The sequence below is a fragment of the Coregonus lavaretus genome (genome assembly GCF_964263955.1).
Source record: "Coregonus lavaretus genome assembly, chromosome: 5".
Lineage (NCBI taxonomy): Eukaryota > Metazoa > Chordata > Actinopteri > Salmoniformes > Salmonidae > Coregonus > Coregonus lavaretus.
In genome coordinates, this window is record NC_139992.1 from 43,114,186 (window position 1) to 43,133,334 (window position 19,149).

General features: G+C 43.4%; 1 protein-coding gene and 1 pseudogene across 2 annotated transcripts; both read right to left on the reverse strand.

Annotated features, from left to right (window-relative positions):
* Positions 1-268: 268 nt before the first annotated feature.
* On the reverse strand, positions 269-3,146 carry LOC311129265 (protein mono-ADP-ribosyltransferase PARP12-like; annotated as a pseudogene). Its single transcript, XR_014615325.1, has 7 exons — positions 3,055-3,146; positions 2,624-2,759; positions 1,956-2,227; positions 1,447-1,509; positions 1,082-1,219; positions 628-873; positions 269-284 (listed from the first exon to the last, which is right to left on the reverse strand). The product of XR_014615325.1 is annotated as a protein mono-ADP-ribosyltransferase PARP12-like (transcript).
* Positions 3,147-3,622: 476 nt separating this feature from the next.
* Positions 3,623-11,216, reverse strand: LOC311129181 (uncharacterized protein). The gene is made up of 10 exons (XM_084161494.1): positions 10,918-11,216; positions 9,481-9,531; positions 9,074-9,200; positions 8,551-8,716; positions 8,330-8,450; positions 8,002-8,098; positions 7,638-7,725; positions 7,394-7,524; positions 6,675-6,826; positions 3,623-6,564 (listed from the first exon to the last, which is right to left on the reverse strand). The coding sequence occupies exons 1-10, from the start codon at positions 11,024-11,026 to the stop codon at positions 4,070-4,072; spliced, it is 3,537 nt and encodes a 1,178-aa protein (XP_084017620.1). The 5' UTR covers positions 11,027-11,216; the 3' UTR covers positions 3,623-4,069.
* Between the last annotated feature and the right edge of the window lie 7,933 nt (positions 11,217-19,149).

The window sequence follows — 19,149 nt, forward strand, 5'->3', positions numbered from 1 at the left end:
GTTATTATATTGTCTCACAATTAGGATAGGATATTTAACCTGAAAACCAAAATTATAAATACAATTTATTTATACATATAAAGGTAATTTCCCACTCAATTTCAAAATAAAAAATAGACTACCAATGCTTATAGATTATCTAGTGATGCCATATATTTACTTTTTGCCTTCATTTTAGCAAACTGTGATCTTCTTGTCCTTGACGGAGGTGCGTGTGGTATGGAGGTCATAGAGCCGACCCAGGGTGGTGGGTTAGGGACGTAAGTCATCAGACCTGGCTGAAACTATGGATGTGTCAAGGAGTTCAGGGAATCAAACTGTGCAGAAGAATGCGTTAAGGTAGGTCTGGGGGTTCTCTGCCTCGAAGGGTTTGAAACAGAGGGAATGGAGGGGGGCCTGGGTGGGTTTGAGTAGTGAGAAAATAGTGTCTGGGTACTGAGTGTGGGCTGGGCAAAGGCCGGTCCTGTTGGGGAAGGAGATCTGAACCTTGCATTGTTGGGCAGCACAGGGGTGGCTTGTGAGTGTAGCATGACTGGAATAGGTTGCCAGTTTATGTCGTGGTGGCTCTGGTTTTGGACAACGTTAGGTGGTGGAACATAGGTCCCAGGCCTGGATCCTTCCCTGTACTGAATAAGGTACTCTGGGTACACCTGGTGCTTCCTGACCACCACAAATACAGAGGGGTTGTAGATATCATCCACACAGCTGTCATAGGAGATGGTGGGACTTCCGTCGTTTGAGGGGGGGGACGGAGGTAGCTGGAGTGTCCTTGCATGTAATTTCCCACCAGCACACGACAAACAAACATGGACCTGACTCCTGACTGGCTGGTGTAGCTGTGGGAGAACTTGGCATCCTTGGACAAGTAGCTTCCTGGAGAGAGAGGTTAGAATTAGAACAGTCACAGTGACTGTGAGACATTACAAAGACATTTGTTTTGTAAACTTTTCCACAATGTAACATGAAAGAGCATAGCACAAAATATCTTGTCCAATGCCATTTCCACGTAAAAGAACAACTTCTAATATAAATTAAAAAATCTATTAGATATCACATGAAATGCAGAATTTCTTGCCCATACAGCATTCCTTGTGTTCCACCAATCCTCCAGTCTATGTTCTGCAGGCATATAGCATCCACGTGTTTAGAGTCTGTTCCATGGAAGAGCTGCTTCTCATTCTCCTTCCCTGTGTTTGTTTTTCTCATTAAATCTCCTTGCCTTGGGAAAGGAACAGATTCATTTGTCAGTATCTTCATTGGCATGTCACCTCATAGCGTTTGAAAGTGTCTGCTCTTTTGCTACTAGAATCTAAGGACCAGTTACCATTAACATGTTATATCTGTTTGCATATGTTATGTTGTAACTGCTTTGATTAACGCAGACAATATGAACATATTTCTTGGGTAGATTACATTTATTTTGGCATGAGGAGTTTGGATTCTTACCACGAAAAGACCTCCCACAGGATCTGATTATGCACCCTCTCAATACTCTTCACACTGAAGCAAGTCATAGTTTGATGGAAAAGATCCAGAATATTCTAGTGCTCTGCTGAGGAACTCTGCAGAGCAACCCTCTAGAGAGAATTCATTTGGAAAAAACACCTCATTTTACCAATGCGAACGCAATAGATGTATAATGCACTGCCTTTACATTTCTGACCAGATGGAAGATCTCATGAGTTAAAAAAGTAAACAATTATTATGAACCTTGAATCCAGTTTCAGGTACTGAAGATTTATCCCAGTGACTGGGTAAATCTTTGGATTTCAGCAGGCAGTTACCAGAATCAATTTAGCTGCTGATGAGTAGAGAAAGTTAGACAGCATTATAAGATAGAAAAATCAGTACAGTATGATCTCATCCACCAGGCAGCTCTCTCTACAAACTTATATCCAATAGCAGTTGAGCACGGGGACCGAGGTTAGTGTAGGCTACTCTACAAGGTCTCTTACCAACGTGGGTTGTCACTAGCATCATTTGTATCCCTGATTGCCTGGATGTTGCGGTAGGTGGACAACATGGATGGCACCAGTTCATTAGGTACTCCCCTCTGCTGCAGGGTGTTGAGCGGGTGGGGCTCGTAGAAGTCGTGAGACCTGCCACAGTCCACGTCCGCAGCACAGGTTCCTGTAATGTAGCGCTCACAGACGTGGAGTCTTCTGCAGATCTCCTTGTCAGGACAGTAGCCATACTCTCCACTACCTTTGTTGTATGTGAAGCAAACCTGGAGATAAATACAGACCACTCCTGATAAGGGCTTGATAAGGACATTGGATAAGTGCAAACTCTGTTTAAGTGCATCAGTCCCAATTCAAAGACATTATTTTTTACTTGCTACAGATATCTGCATGCTCAGTTTAGTACACATAGTGTCTCATAGCTAAGGGTCTGAATACTTACTTAAATAAGGTATTTCTGTTTTTTATTTGTAATAAAATGGCAAACATTTCTAAAAAATAGTTTTTGCTTTGTCATTATGGTGTATTGTGTGTAGATTGATGAGGGGGAAAAAATATATAATACATTTTAGAATAAAGCTGTAACATAACAAAATGTGGAAAAAGTAAAGGGGTCTAAATACTTTCCGAATGCACTGTATATAGGCCTATGAGGCACATACTGGGGGTATAAGGGCGTTGTCATTCTGCAACAGTAATGTACACAGCTCCTTCCTGTCCAGTTCCTCCAGGTGATGCTCTCTCAGGACTCAGATGTTGTGCTCTGATGTCAGCTCATGGCAGAGACGGCATCCTTGTCTGCAAATCACAAGAAGAGCGACAGTAGATTTCATATTTAGCTCTTTAAAACGTTTTTTTTGTTTTTCTTAAAATGTCATATCTACAAACTGCCACGAACCTGTAGCTATTGACATTTATACTGAAGTGCATTCCCTATGTCACATTCTGTAAGACCACATGAATTTAGAAAATTGAAGAAATAAAATAGTAGAATTAATAGAAGTAATATGATGGGTAAATAACTGCACGTTTGAGATTCAGAGACGGTTCGTAGGCCAGAGTAAAAACAAACAGTAAAGTAAAAAATGTTTACCTCTCATTGGATGGACATGTTCCATACAGGTAGAACTTGCACAGGTGTAAATTGCTGCAGCCACTACATCCATTAGCTCTGCATAACCTCATCTTTGTCTGGCCAACTATCAGCTTGTTTCCCTTTGAGACAGGACTGGTAAACATCTCCTGATTCCCTAAAACACTTTCCAGGTCATCTTCTATCGTGCTAATGTTGGCACGCAATTCTCCCATCTCAAATGATCCATTATGGGCACAGAGGACCTTGTAGATCAGAGCTGTTGTATCCATGTCAGTCACCGTAGTAGAACACCGGACTGTTGGCCCTCGCAAATGCATGAACTCTACATATGGTCAAAGCTGAAGTAGACCTTTGCTCTCCATTACCTACAAAACAGGTGACCAGCATGCGACAAAACCATTTCTGACTAAATGAAACTTACAGTATATGTAACCACTCCCCAGTTATGAAGGTATCCAAGTATAACAAACAGGCAATAGATCACACTAATGACAGTATACACCCTTTTAAATACGTCACATTGAACCTTCATTTCCGGCACAATAAGCCTGTTGGACACACAGGAGCCATTGATTCAGTTTAATGTCAATAAAGATTATATTTGTCCAAATAAATAACGTTTCTGACATTAGGCTGTTTGAAAATCTCTTAGAAACAAGTAAGCTAGTCCAAAAAACATACACAATCAATGATTTTATGAGTGTTTCAGTTTAAAACATGTATTTCATGTATTACATGTTTCATGTATGGACTGTGTCAGCAGACCTGAATAGGAAACATCATCATCAAATTCATCTTTTTGCAATATTACAAACTTCGGGTTTGTTGTGAACAGCTTTACTGTTGTTGAGCCCTTACAGGTAAAGATACACAGCTATACATCTTTAATATGCAAATGCACTTATCATTCATCATTTTAATACATTTTCTTTCTTAATATATATATATTTTTTAATGAAGTTCGCGATCAAAACTTTCCATTAACTTACTGCTCAATCCTGACAAAGCCAAGTTATTGGAGAAGGCACTTATTTTTTTCTTTAGTGTCCCTCCTTTGAGCTGTTGGAAGACTGTACAGTGACTCAGGAGGAGATCTAGTGATAATTGTTGTGGTAGATAGTGGACGACAGAAGGAACCTGTCGAGGGAGAGAACACCCGAGATAGGTTGCTTGCTGAGGGGGAGAGTGTGCTAGAAGAATTGCTTGACGTGGAGGGAGTTTGTGTGTAAGTGGGGGAGTATGAGGAGTCAGAAAGTGTGTGATAAGGTGTGCTCAATGAGGATGAACGGGATAGTGGGTGAGAGGTACTGCTGGCAGAGGGAGTGGGAGTAGTGGTCGTTGAGAGGGTGTGAGGCCGAGATAGGGTGCCAGTTGGAAGGAAAAGTGTGCGAGAGGGGGTGCTGGCTGAGGGAGTGAGTATAGGAGAGGGGGTGCTGGCTGGGGTAGTGAATGTAGGAGAGGGGGTACTGGCTGGGGTAGGAAATGTATAAGAGGGGGTCCTGGCTGGGGTAGTGAGCGTACGAGAGGGGGTACTGGCTGGGGTAGGAAATGTATAAGAGGGGGTCCTGGCTGGGGTAGTGAGCGTACGAGAGGGGGTACTGGCTGGGGTAGTGAATGTAGGAGAGGGGGTACTGGCTGGGGTAGGAAATGTATAAGAGGGGGTCCTGGCTGGGGTAGTGAGCGTACGAGAGGGGGTACTGGCTGGGGTAGTGAGTGTAGGAGAGGGGGTACTGGCTTGGGTAATGAGTGTATAAGAGGGGGTGCTGGCTCGGCAAGCGAGTCTACAAGAGGCTGTGCTGGCTGGGGGAGCGAGTCTATGAGAGGCTGTGCTGGCTGTGGTAGTGAATGTATAAGAGGGGGTACTGGCTGGGGTAGTGAGTGTAGGAGAGTGGGTACTGGCTGGGGTAGTGAGATTATAAGAGGGGGTACTGGCTCGGGTAGGAAATGTATAAGAGGGGGTACTGGCTGGGATAGTGATCGTACGAGAGGGGGTACTGGCTGGGGTAGTGAGTGTAGAAGAAGGGGTACTGGCTGGGGTAGTGAGTGAGGGAGAGGGGGTACAGGCTGGGGTAATGAGTGTATAAGAGGGGGTGCTGGCTCGGGGAGCGAGTCTACGAGAGGCTGTGCTGGCTGGGGTAGTGAATGTATAAGAAGGGGTACTGGCTGGGGTAGTGAGTGTATAAGAGGGGGTACTGGCTGGGGTAGTGAATGTATAAGAGTGGGTACTGGCTGGGATAGTGAGCGTACGAGAGGGGTTACCGGCTGGGGTAGTGAGTGTAGAAGAAGGGGTACTGGCTGGGGTAGTGAGTGAGGGAGAGGGGGTACAGGCTGGGGTAATGAGTGTATAAGAGGGGGTGCTGGCTCGGGGAGCGAGTCTACGAGAGGCTGTGCTGGCTGGGGTAGTGAATGTATAAGAAGGGGTACTGGCTGGGGTAGTGAGTGTATAAGAGGGGGTACTGGCTGGGGTAGTGTGCGTACGAGAGGGGGTGCTGGCTGGGATAGTGAGCGTACGAGAGGGGGTACTGGCTGGAGTAGTGAGTGTAGAAGAAGGGGTACTGGCTGGGGTAGTGAGTGAGGGAGAGGTGGTACAGGCTGGGGTAATGAGTGTATAAGAGGGGGTGCTGGCTCGGGGAGCGAGTCTACGAGAGGCTGTGCTGGCTGGGGTAGTGAATGTATAAGAAGGGGTACTGGCTGGGGTAGTGAGTGTATAAGAGGGGGTACTGGCTGGGGTAGTGAGCGTACGAGAGGGGGTACTGGCTGTGGTAGTGAGCATACAAGAGGGGGTGCTGGCTGGGGTAGGGAGTGTATAAAAGGGGCTACTGGCTGGGGTAGTGAGCGTACGAGAGGGGGTACTGGCTGGGGTAGCGAGCGTAAGAGAAGGGGTGCTGGCTGGGGTAGTGAGTGTGTGAGAGAGGTTTGCAAATGAGGGAGTGAAATCTGGGCCTAGGGTGGTATCCACCAATTGAGAACTTGGGTCTGGCATTATGAGGACTGGAGATTGACTGGATATGAATGGGGATTGGGCAGGTTTTGGGAGAGATTGATGGACTAAACGCAAAGTGGGATGATAATTGGTTGTATTTGAGGAAGTGGTGGCTGCAGTTTTAGATGGATTCAAAGTGGATGGAACTCTCTTCGATGGGGTAGCAGCAGCTGTGGCTTGAATCCGGTTGGATGTTGGGGTTAAGGAAGTGGATTGGATAGAGACAGTCTTGGGTGGAGCTGGAGCCGAAGAGGACCAGTGCATGACGCCATCATCGTATTTGATTAGGAACTCGGGGTACACCTGGTGCCTTTCAAACACTACATATATGGATGGGTTCAGGACATTGTCCACACAGCTGTCATAGAGAGTCGGGCTTCCCTCGCCTTTTGGAGGGGGACGACGGAGGTCCGAGTTCCCCCGTGTGTAGTCACCAACAAGCACCCGACAAGCAAACATGGACCTCACACCTGAGTGGCTGGTGTAGCTGTGTGAGTATTTGGCATCCCTGGCAAAGTAACTCCCTAAAACAAACAGAGAAGATCATCAGTAAAACAAAATGACAGACTATAATGAGATCATAACTGCTTCTAAAATCTGACTACACTTCTGACAATTGGTTAACATGAGGTACCTTCGCCATACACAGTTCCGTTGGTTCCACACAGCCTCCAGTCGAAGTTATCTCTGCAAATGGCTTCTACGTGTTTTGGATCCGTTCCGTGGAAGAGATGTAGCTCCTTGCTGTTTTTACCGCCATTGTTTTTCTTCATTAAATCTCTTTTCCTGAGAAATGACCATTAGCTGCTGTTAAGAATGCTATTTTCGGATGGTTATTCCCTATTGGAATTTGCCTCTAGGTACCATATGTAAGGCCAGAGGTCAACTTAAACAGCTCTCAGTAACTGGTATCTGGGCCCCTGAGCCATAGAATCGGCCATGAGGGTCTTTAAGCGATTAAGACGTTTCAAATGTATAGTCTATTCAACCCCAAGGTCTCCGCATTGATTTAATGCTTTGGCACCTGGCACGGAAGGGTGAAACAGCGAACAGATAAAGCAAGAGTATTTAGGTCAGCCCTCCCCTCTTGAGGGGGAGAGATTTGCTGCGGACCTCTTACAGGAACGTGTCTGTCTTTCCATATGCATATGTGTGTCTATGTCTCTCTTTGTCTAATAAACCTTTAAATATAGGAGCTGTTCACCTTATATTTTGTATCTAGCATTTCTACACACCTTGACCAGGTTTTCAATTCCTAACACTGCTTACCTATAATCGCATTCAAGCCAGGGTTTACTTAGCATTTTGGAAGTAACATGCTAGGATTGTGAGTGAGAGTTGATGTAAACATACCACTGGAAGACTTCCCAGAGGTCCCTGTTTTGGACCCTCTCGATGCTGGTGATTTGGAAGCCCCTCATGGTCTTGTTGAAAAGTTCCTGGACCTTCTGATAGTCCCTGTCAGAACTCAGCAGAGTGACTGTCTGCAGGAGGGGAAAAGAAAATGGTTCTCACAGCTGAAACCAAATGAAAGGCAATGTTAAACAGTAGACTTCCCTGCAAGCCAGAGCAGTAGAATCCCATGTAAACACGTCACCTTGTATCCAATGTCAGGTATGGCAGATTTGTCCCAAAATCCAGGAACAGCTCTGAAATTCTGAGAGGGGTTGCGTGGTCCATTTCTCCTGAAATGACATATGAAAAATAACCTTCATATACAACACCAAGAAAAAACCAGCTCAATTGAAAAGCTCTATTAGTTCTCAACTTAAATATACAAGTCATACTCAACTAAATAAATCCCTCTATTGTTTGAGATACAAAACAACATTTTATGGTCTATCCTAAATAGTTATGATTATAAGTAATCTATTAGGTAAATATAGAAATGATGCAATAAAATAAATGGTTCGATACAGAACATAGTACCCATCCTCAGTCCATTCCCATCCATATATTACCTGCTTCTGGCAGCTTGTGCGTCCACAGTTGAAACAAAGACAGGACGTCGTCTCACCATCCTTATAGTGCCATATGTTGTGTTTTTTTGCGTCAAATCTGTAATTACAAGAATAACTATTTGAACCAGCATCCTTACAGCTACTGTTCCACATCGCTAATATCTAGGCTACCTGCGGCTGATTTTAGTAATGGAATTGGAGGGGTGTATAAGAGTAGCCTTTTTGACCCTAACTGTAACTTGTGCTAAGCACTTATAACTAAAATATATTATTGTTATTACAGTAGGTTGCACATGAGAGCTGTTTTCAAGAGTTTGAGATGTGTTACCTCTGAAACTCAGCTCATAAGACTGCTGGCCTGCAGTGAACTTCACCACAGCACTTTGATCCTCCTGGTACCTTTTCTCAAGGTCTTCACTGGTGATGGATGACAATCTGTGCATCTCTTTCTGTGATTTATAGAAAAGAAATAACAGTTTACTCTCTCCAACACCAAATTTGTTGGTCCTTGTAACTCATCAGCCTGTTTGAGTGTTTCACACTACTTACGATGGATGCGTACTGGACCCATTGGCTGTACTCGTCCTCCCAGAACCACGCCCACTCTGTGGTGAGTACGTATGTGGGCTGGGTCACAGAGGAAACTGTGGAGAGACGGTGAACTTCACTGAATCCACGGGTCATGGAGTCGAAACGCACACGGTCAGATCCATCACTGTGATGAAATAAGAGAATGTCAATGGTTAAATAAATTGGTATATTGTACCTTATTCACAGTTTGACATACTTTGTCTAGTTAAAAGGTAGACTCAGCCAAATGACGTTGCCACGAGCAGCACCGCAGATATTGAGATGCAAGACAGTCACACACAGCACTATATCTGCGCATGTGCATGGGTTCGCTTCACGCTGTTACAGCGTGGTAGCCATGGGACCAAAACAGCGGGAAGTTGAGTCTTGCGCTTCAACGCTCTTAGTTATTGCGGAAATTGACCCACTATGCTGTTCACTTTGTGCATCTACGTCATATCGCTGAGTCTATCTTCAAATATGACATAACAACATACTGTACCTGTGTATCTTAGAAGGGTCACAGAAGTCTCTCTCGATCGCTTCATTTTCTGGCAGAGCTGACCAAGTCTGTCCATCCTTCACTTCCCACTTGTAGGGCATGTTAAAGTGGACTCTCCAGCATTTCTCTGAAAGTCATACGTTTGCAGTAAGATGTGATATGTTGCTGAGTATCATTGTTGCACCTGGGTGCCAGCCTGATTTGTCCCTGAATTGTGGTTTCACAGGGTTTGTATTGTGTATCTACTGACAACCTTGAAAGTTATAACCTCATATCCAGCCGGCTGCCATAGCTTCTGCCTGAGTAAAAATGTGGCAAAGCCATTGCAGGTGTTCTGCCAAAGCAAACATGGGAAAGCTATCCTCCAGACCCTCTGCCACACACAATATCTCCCTCGTTAAATGTACCTCCTAGTTTGCAGTCCCCCTTGACAAAGAACAGGCAGATCTCATTCCTCACTGTAAATAAACAAACAAACATTTAGTTACATGAAATCAAAGTTGGCAACAGGGTTGGGGTCAATACCATTTCAATTCATAAAGTAAACCAAATATCAATTCCACATTTTCCTCACTAGCTAGGTTTCCATCTGAACTATATGCACATTTTCCCCACCAGAGATGCGTTACCATCAAATTGACTTGTTGCGGATAAAAGGCTGTGCGTGATGACGTAGTGCATATAAAGATTATGTACCGAATGAAAAATGTTGCGTTATATAGCGAATGTGCCCACTCTGGTATTGGCATGTGCGCTCTAGCCAACAGCTGGCAGATACAGTGCGGGTACATGTAGCCTACATGATGAGATTATTACGGACAAAAGAGCAAGATTTTTTATTTGTCAAACGGCAGCCAAGCATTGATGATTATGTCACCAGAATAAGACCCGGTTTTTATTGGAAAGGAGCGTCAAGCGCATCATCTTGCACTTTCACCACCATGTGAAGTTCATCATAATTTATTTCATCTGTAGCCTAATAATGTCACGAATACAGCCTAGGCTGCCCCTCCTCCTTGCTCGGGCAGGCTTCGGCGTTCGCCGTCACCGGAGTACTAGCTGCCACCGATCGATGTTTCTGTGTTACACTAGTCTTGTCTTTATTATTCACACCTGTTACCCATTATGCTTATTTGTTTCCCTATAATTACCTCTGTTTTCCCTTCTGAGTTTGTGCGTGATTGTCCGTTGTCTTACGTCGTTTGGTGAGCTGTTGTTCTGCTCTTCCCTGCGTGGAGGGTTTGTTATGGTTTACTTTTGTTTGAGTAAATCCATTCATTTCTCAGTTCTGTGTCCTGCGCCTGATTCCGTTTCACCACTTCACCCAGACCTTGACAAATAAACTGCATGCTTTCTCAGGTTGTAGTAGGAGGACTACACAACATGTTATCCTGTGACTCCAAGTTTACTTCAATATTATGGTTATTATATCAATATTTGTTAATAAAAGCATTTCCACCGCCATTTCTCGCATAATACATTTTACTGACCCCCAACAAATCCCACCTTGTCTAACGAATTTTGTTTCGTCGACATTTGGAAAGTTCACCAATACATTTTCTGTTTCAGGCCTGTAATTACATTTTCTATCCAACATGTACTTTATTCGCATAAATAGGTTGGATGGAAACCTGGTTATTGAAAAGTATTGAAGATAATTGGAATTTCAGTGTACTTCCTGAATTGATTGGTCTGGAATTGAAAAGGAATTGACCCCAACCCTGGCTGGCAAGCAAGTCCATAGAGAAATACTTCCAAGTAAGGGTTTGAAGGTAACTATGACTGTTCTGAAACATTATTCCCCACTGAACACAACCCTGTTGTTTACTCCTGCAGCCATCTACCTGTATCTCTCTGAGGACAGCTCTGGGGCCTGTTGATGGAACCAGCACCGCCGGCACCTTCACTTTTCATGGCCTGGATGTTCTGGTAGGTGGACAACATGGACGCCATTAGATCGTTAGGCACTCCCCTTTGCTGCAGGGTCCTCCGTGGGTGGGGCTCAAAGAAGTCATGACACCTGTTGCAGTCGGCTCCCGAGGAGCAGGTTCCTCTGATGTACCTGTCGCACACGTGAAGTCTCCCGCACCCCTCCTGATCCGGGCACTTGCCATAAGGCCCGGTGCCTTTGTTATAAGAGTTGCATACCTGAAAGAGTGAGTGACAAGGCTTTTAAAATACTTGTTTACCATACTATTCGGATCTATATGCAAGAAAGCCTGAGATGAACACACAGAGCTGTTGGGTAAATCCATTTGAATTCAATCACTTTTTGACAGAACCCCTATTGATTTGAACGAAACCTTGCCCATTGTAGAAGTGCTACACTTCTTGGACCTAAATACCAAAACATTCAAGAGATTAAAAACAAAAAACGGTTTTAAGTGAGGATAAAACAGCCTAATTCATACTCTTAGAGGAGGCGCTGACACAGTATCTCAGATAGATACATCCTGTCTGCATTCCTAATTTCTGTAACTGTTAGCTTACCTGCATAATATTGACATAAGCTCTTGTGCTTCAAACATGGTCCTGTTTTATCAATTGTTGTGCTGATCAATGGACAGTTCATTACCTCTGTCAAAATAATATGTAGCTTAAAGTTGTTTGTTGTATTTCTTTTTGCTATAAATATGGTGATGCAACAATAAAACACATTTACAACAGGCCTATATCTAAAAACATTTCAAGAACTTTGAAAGTTTCTTCAAGTGCAGTCGCAAAAATCATCAAGCGCTTTGATGAAACTGGCTCTCATGAGGACCACCACAGGAAAGGAAGACCCAGTTATCTCTGCTGCAGAGGATACGTTCATTAGAGTTAACTGCACCTCAGATTGCAGCCCAAATAAATGCTTCACAGAGTTCAAGTAACAGACACATCTCAACATCAACTGTTCAGAGGAGACTCTGTGAATCAGGCATTCATGGTCGAATTGCTGCAAAGAAACCACTACTAAAGGACACCAATAATAAGAAGAGACTTGCTTGGGCCAAGAAACACGAGCAATGGACATTAGACCAGTGGAAATCTGTCCTTTGGTCTGATGAGTCCAAATTTCAGATGTTTGGTTCCAACCGCCGTGTCTTTGTGAGATGCAGAGTAGGTGAACGGATGATATCTGCATGTGTGGTTCCCACCGTGAAGCATGGAGGAGGAGGTGTGATGGTGCTTTGCTGGTGACACTGTCTGTGATTTATTTAGAATTCAAGGCACACTTAACCAGCATGGCTACCACAGCATTCTGCAGCAATACACCATCCCATCTGGTTTGCGCTTATTGGGACTATAATTTGTTTTTCAACAGGACAATGACCCAAAACACACCTCCAGGCTGTGTAAGGGCTATTTGACCAAGAAGGAGAGTGATGGAGTGCTGCATCAGATGACCTTGCCTCCACAATCACTCGACCTCAACCCAATTGAGATAGTTTGGGATGAGTTGGACCACAGAGTGAAGGTAAAGCAGCCAACAAGTGCTCAGCATATGTGGGAACAGATGAGAGCTGATTTGGAGGTAGTCATCTGAATGTTCCCCAGGACAACGGTGGTCTACTCTGACATCACACAGTGGAGGAGTTGGAAGTTCCAGTGGGAGGAGGACATCAACAAGCGCATAGAGATGGCCCGGCACTCTGTTAACCAGCTGGTGTTTGCATTTCTCTGTGACAGGCGCATGCCCACAATCCGCTACTCTGCCATAAAGCACTGTGTCCCTGGCAGTACCTTAGGGATGGCATGCATCTCACTGATGAGGGCAACAATCTCTTCCTTGAGAGTCTGAGCGTTGGGCCCGTATCCACAAAGCATCTCCGGGTAGACAATTGGTCATAAGCGCTGAGAATAGACACATTTTACTCCTACTCTTATGGGTAAAAATAGAAGCTATGCAAGAAGCCTCTTTAGTCGTAAGAGTCACACCTAGTTGACAGATATTTAGGACACCTCATGAGCTGTCCTAACCAGTTAAGAGTTACCAGCAGGTGTCTTGATTATAGAAAAAGGTAGCGAGTCAGTGGTTCCTGCATCATAGACATGCAATTCCTTTGGAGTTGAAAGAATGTTTTGATATTTCTATATGATCAATCCATAAATATTCTAGACCTACAGGCAACAGTTTTGTTGATAACGAAATCTGAAAATACTCTGGATACATTCAGTAACATGATAAGAATATTCCAGGAAAATGTGGGGTAGGTGCAACATAAGACAAAAAAATTACAACGGTTTGAGTGAGGACTAACTGGTGTCTCCAAGTGGCCACACACCTCTCCAAAGTGTGCACAGTTCCTAAGTGATTTCAATGCACTTTATGACTCAAAGAAGGTACTTTATTTTAGCTCTCCTAGCTGTGCCGTTGAGGAACTAGAGCAAGCACACTGGTAGTTGTTTTGTTTGGAACACAAGCCTGCGTCCCTGCCATCACACAATTACTGTTGTTGTTAACGTAATCCATAAATCGCAATCTGGGCCAAGTGGGCCCAGATTGTCTCCTGTCTCCTGAGTGGCGCAGTGGTCTAAGGCGCCGCATCGCAGTGCTAACTGTGCCACTAGAGATCCTGGTTCGAATCCAGGCTCTGTCGCAGCCGGCCGCGACCGGGAGACTCATGGGCGGTGCACAATTGGCCCAGCGTCGTCCAGGGTAGGGGAGGGAATGGCCGGCACGGATGTAGCTCAGTTGATAGAGCATGGCGTTTGCAATGCCAGGGTTGTGGGTTCGATTCCAACGGGGGGCCAGTATAATAAATAAATAAAAATAATATGTATTCACTAACTGTAAGTCGCTCTGGATAAGAGCGTCTGCTAAATGACTAAAATGTAAATTTGAAAGCTTGTTCTATTGCCAACAAGCTAAGTTATAAAATATGATATTACAGTGTCAGACTTTCACAATGCAATTCAGAGAAACATATCGTAATTTTGGTGCACATAGAAAGGAGTCATGAGTACATTCAGGTGTGTGTGCAGCGGCAAATGTTCTTCACAGTAGACAAACATAGGCTAATTCTGTTCAGGGTATGATGCCATGTCATATCGTAACTGTACATCAAACATAGTGATCATAAACGTTGACACTGTATATGATATGAGTTTTATGATATGGAAATGTGAAGTGCACATTTGGACTCACAGGTGTTTGGCTTACTTGTATGACATCAAAGCAGTATTTATTATAATCCTCAACATCTCATATTTCAAAATATTGTACATTTACAGCATTTCCCTCACTCAGTCAACAAAACATTTACAAAAGTTGCCCAATTACCGGCAGCGCATGGTGCTCAAGTTGAGAACGTCTGTCAGTCAAAACCCATACAGCGCTGTGAAGCAAAGAGCCTGAGGTCTGACGACATGTATAGCATCTTACTGTACCACCACTGCGTTCCAATTTAGGCGTGCCCAAATATGCCATTTTCAACCTGTATACGGGTACGAGTGTAAAGGGTTAACATTTTAACGACTTTTATCTAAAACAACAAACTCAACAAAAAAATCATATTCGCATATGTTGTAGCTTAGACCTATTTTACATAATCTAAAGTTATGTTGTGCCCACCATCGGTTGAGACACAACATGCTCTAGCATACAGGGTGGGTGTCATGTTTTGGCTGATAAATGTACTAAAATGGGAATACAATTGAAATGTCTACTTTCAAAATGGTGCCAGAAAGATTGTTGGAGGTGCACATATTAGAGAATGTTGACTTGAATGGGAAAATCTGTTGTTTTAAATTATACTGTCAATCCTCCATTGGAAACCTATTGAATTCATAGAAAAAATAGACCATAGAATAGACAACTAGCCATTTAAGTTGACATCCGACGGTGTGTGGACCTGCGGTCATCTTTGTGGTTGAATAAAGAGAAAACAATACCATTAAAAAAGCCATAAATGTATCATTCTTGTGCAATTTATATCTATAGGCTTTATTGAGGGTTTTTTTCTTTCATTATTTTAGGCTATCTGGCATTAATGCGTAAACCTAACATGCTGACCAGACCACCCGCGCTGCATGCGTGCGTGAGCATTTTAAAATAAATGTCCACATACATGTTATTCAATAATTTCATCCAAACTGCTCGTGGGCCTCTGCGTAGCCAGGTGCTAAAATAGAACTTGGCTCTATTATAGATACTTGACGCCCTGCAAGTCCCATCTCTCCCATCTACTAAATGTTTTTTATGTGGGTGATTGAAAGATGAACGAGGTCCACACTCCAGTCCAATTGGTGGCGGTAATGCACCTTCAAGTTGGTTGCCAACCACCATATAAAATCCAAAGAAGAAGAACGAACAAGGAGAGATTAATCAAAGAAAACTAAGTTTCCCCTTTTATCTGTGGATTAATTGTCGGAGTAGAGAACACACGATTTTGTGTGACTCAAAATGGATCAAAATTCTACAAAGATCCAGAAAAAAAAGGACCATATGCATTTCAGGTAAAATAACAACCCATGTTTATCTCCCAGGTAGAGTGGCCAGAGGGAAGCCACTCCTCACCATCCCTACGGTGAAGCATGGTGGTGACAGTATCATGCTGTGGGGATGTTTTTCAGCGGCAGGGACTGGGAGACTAGTCAGGATCGAGGGAAAGATGAACAGGGAGATCCTTAATGAAAACCTGCTCAAGAGCGCTCAGGACCTCAGACTGGGGCAAAAATGTAACTTCCAACAGGACAACGCAGGAGTGGCTTCGGGACAAGTCAGACGTGTTCATGACACGCAGGTTAAAATACAGGTTGAAACACATGAAACATTCATGACATTTAGCTAGCTTGCTGTTGCTAGCTAAATGTCATGAATGTTTCATTTGTGTTTCAACCTGTATTTTAACCTGTGTGTCATGAACATGTCTGGTGGGGATAGACAAAAATCAACATGTGCATGTGCGGAGCCAGTTTGGTCATCATGTAAGCCACCTGGTCTCAGAGCAATTCATATTAAATCTGTACGCAAATCCGAGACACTCCATTTATATAGTATGATATATAAATGGCTCAGCTGGTAGAGCACGGCGCTTGTAACGCCAAGGTAGTGGGTTCGATCCCCGGGACCACCCATACACAAAAATATATGCACGCATGACTGTAAGTCGCTTTGGATAAAAAGCGTCTGCTAAATGGCATATTATTATTATGTTTGTTATGGTATGTAGTAATTTTTGGATGTCCATCATCCATTTCGTATGATATGTTACGAATTGCAATTCGTACATACAGTGCATTCAGATTCCTTGAGTTTTTCCACATTTTGTTACTTTACAGCCTTACTCTAAAATTGATTAAATTGTTTTTCCCCCTCATCAATCTACACACAATACCCCATAATGACAAAGCAAAAACCAGGTTTCTAGACATTTTAGCAAATGTATTAAAAAAATTAAACTGAAATATAACATTTACATAAGTATTCAGACTCTTTACTCAGTACTTTGTTGAAGCACATTTGGCAGCGATTACAGCCTCGAGTCTTCTTGGGTATGACGCTTCAAGCTTGGCACACCTGTATTTGGGGAGTTTCTCCCATTCTTCTCTGCAGATCCTCTCAAGCTCTGTCAGGTTGGATGGGGAGCGTCGCTGCACAGCTATTCTCAGGTCTCTCCAGAGATGTTAGATCGGGTTAAAGTCTGGGCTCTGGCTGGGCCACGCAAGGACATTCAGAGACTTGTCCCAAAGCCACTCATGCGTTGTCTTGGCTCTGTGCTTAGGGTCGTTGTCCTGTTGGAAGTTAAAACTTTGCCCCAGTCTGAGGTCCTGAGCGCTCTTGAGAAGGTTTTCATTAAGGATCTCTCTGTACTTTGCCCTGTTCTTCTTTCCCTCGATCCTGACTAGTCTCCCAGTCCCTGCCGCTGAAAAACATCCCCACAGCATGATACTGCCACCACCATGCTTCACCGTAGGGATGGTGCCAGGTTTCCTCCAGACGCGACGCTTGGCATTCAGGCCAAATAGTTCAATCTTGGTTTCATCAGACCAGAGAATCTTGTTTCTCATGGTCAGAGTCTTTTAGTTGCCTTTTGGCAAACTCCATGTGGGCTGTCATGTGCCTTTTACTGAGGAGTGGCTTCCCTCTGGCCACTCTACCATAAAGACCTGATTGGTTGAGTGCTGCAGAGATGGTTGGCTTTCTGGAAGGTTCTCCCATCTCCACAGAGGAACTCTGTCAGAGTGACCATTGGGTTCTTGGTCCCCTCCCTGACCAAGGCCCTTCTCCTCCGACTGCTCAGTTTGGCCAGGTGGCCAGCTCTAGGAAGAGTCTTGGTGGTTCCAAACTTCTTCCATTTAAGAATGATGGAGGCCATTGTGTTCTTGGTGACCTTCAATGCTGCAGAAATGTTTTGGTACCCTTACCCTTTCCCAGATCTGTGCCTCGACACAATCCTGTCTCGGAGCTCTACGGACAATTCCTTCGACCTCATGGCTTGGTTTTTGCTCTGACATGCACTGTCAACTGTTGGACCTTATATAGACTGGTGTGTGCCTTTCCAAATCATGTCCAATCAATTGAATTTACCACAGGTGGACTCAAATCAAGTTGTAGAAACATCTCAAGGATGATCAATAGAAACAGGATGCACCTGAGCTCATTTTAGAGTCTCATAGTAAAGGGTCTAAATACTCATGTAAATGAGGTATTTTTGTTTTTGCTTTGTCATTATGGGGTATTGTGTTTAGATTATTTAATCCATTTTAGAATAAGGCTGTAACGTAACAAAATGTGGAAAAAGCCAACGGGTCTGAATACTTTCCGAATTAGGTTAAAGGGTTAAGCTTAGAGGAAGGGTTATCTAACATGCTAAATAGTTGCAAAGTTGCTAAAAAAGTAGTAAGTAGTTGCAAAGTTGCTAATTAGCTCAAATGCTTAAGTTTTCCCTGATGAGATTCGAACACAACCTTTATATACCCACTCATCCACCCCGACCAACCACCCTCCTTTTGTTTTTTGCCTTAAGTAACCTTCTCTCTTAAGTAACCATACCAAACATAACATATCATACTATGGTGCGGGTGAACAAACAGCTGACCCTCGTACCACCAGTCTGCAGTGGTGGAAAAAGTACCCATTTGTCATACTTGAGTAAAAGTAAAGATACCTTAACAGAAAATGACTCAAGTAAAAGTGACCCAGTAAAATACTACTTGAGTAAAAGTCTAAAAGTATTTGGTTTAAAATATACTTAAGTATCAAAAGTAAATTTTATTGCATAAATATACTTAAGTATCAAAAGTAAAAGTACAAGTATAAATCATTTCAAATTGCTTATATTAAGCAAACCAGATGGCACAATTTTCTTGTTTTTTTAATTTACAGCTAGACACCAATGCGCATCCAATCCATCCAACACGTATACTTTAATGACTGTAGGCCTATAGTTGACTCTATTGGTTAGAAGCATTCGATTTTGCAATGGCATAGGCCTACATTATTTTGGATTTGTGTGCCCATGAGATCTGTTTTCACTGCGAAACATAATGAAATGTTATATAGGCATAGTTACACTTACAGTGCATTTTCCAAGATCTCCAAGATCCATGATTCGTACAGGGTTTGTTCAATGTTGTAATTCAATTGTTAAGTGCTTAATAATGACAAATAACACTGTCATAAATGTCATTAATGTAAGGAAAGAAAGGTCGTGTTTTATGTCACACGATCTGTGAAGACTCCAAGCATTCAACTCATGAATTATGGTCAACTCATGAACTAGGGTGTAAACATGTTTTGATTAAACTCATAGGCCTATTATATTGAATGCAGGCTACCTGTTCTGCGTGTGTTCATGTGTGTAAAATTGCCTCGGCTGACAGGGTAGGCTACCGGCAGTTGTGTAGGCCTAGTGGAGGGTAAACGCAAAGTAAATGCTGTTTACCCACCTTTTTCAGAAAAATGCATTGAAAGTATAGTGAGCATTACTTTTTTCACCGTGACCGGCAATCAGAGTTTACCCACCTTTTTTTTACCACTACATCACTGGCTACCGGTAGGCCTATTTGAAGTTCATGGTAATACACATTGTAGCCTAGTCTAGTAAAGTTGACCGTGTGTGTTAGGGTGACCATCCCGTTTTTCCCGG

Excerpts from the sequence above, each read along its gene's own strand:
- LOC311129181 (XM_084161494.1), bottom strand. The coding sequence starts at position 11,026 with ATGGCGTCCATGTTGTCCACCTACCAGAACATCCAGGCCATGAAAAGT. Across the intron at positions 8,717-9,073 it reads GACCCTTCTAAGATACACAG|TGATGGATCTGACCGTGTGC; the intron begins GTACAGTATGTT and ends ATTTCATCACAG. Across the intron at positions 7,726-8,001 it reads GCACAAGCTGCCAGAAGCAG|GAGAAATGGACCACGCAACC; the intron begins GTAATATATGGA and ends ATGTCATTTCAG.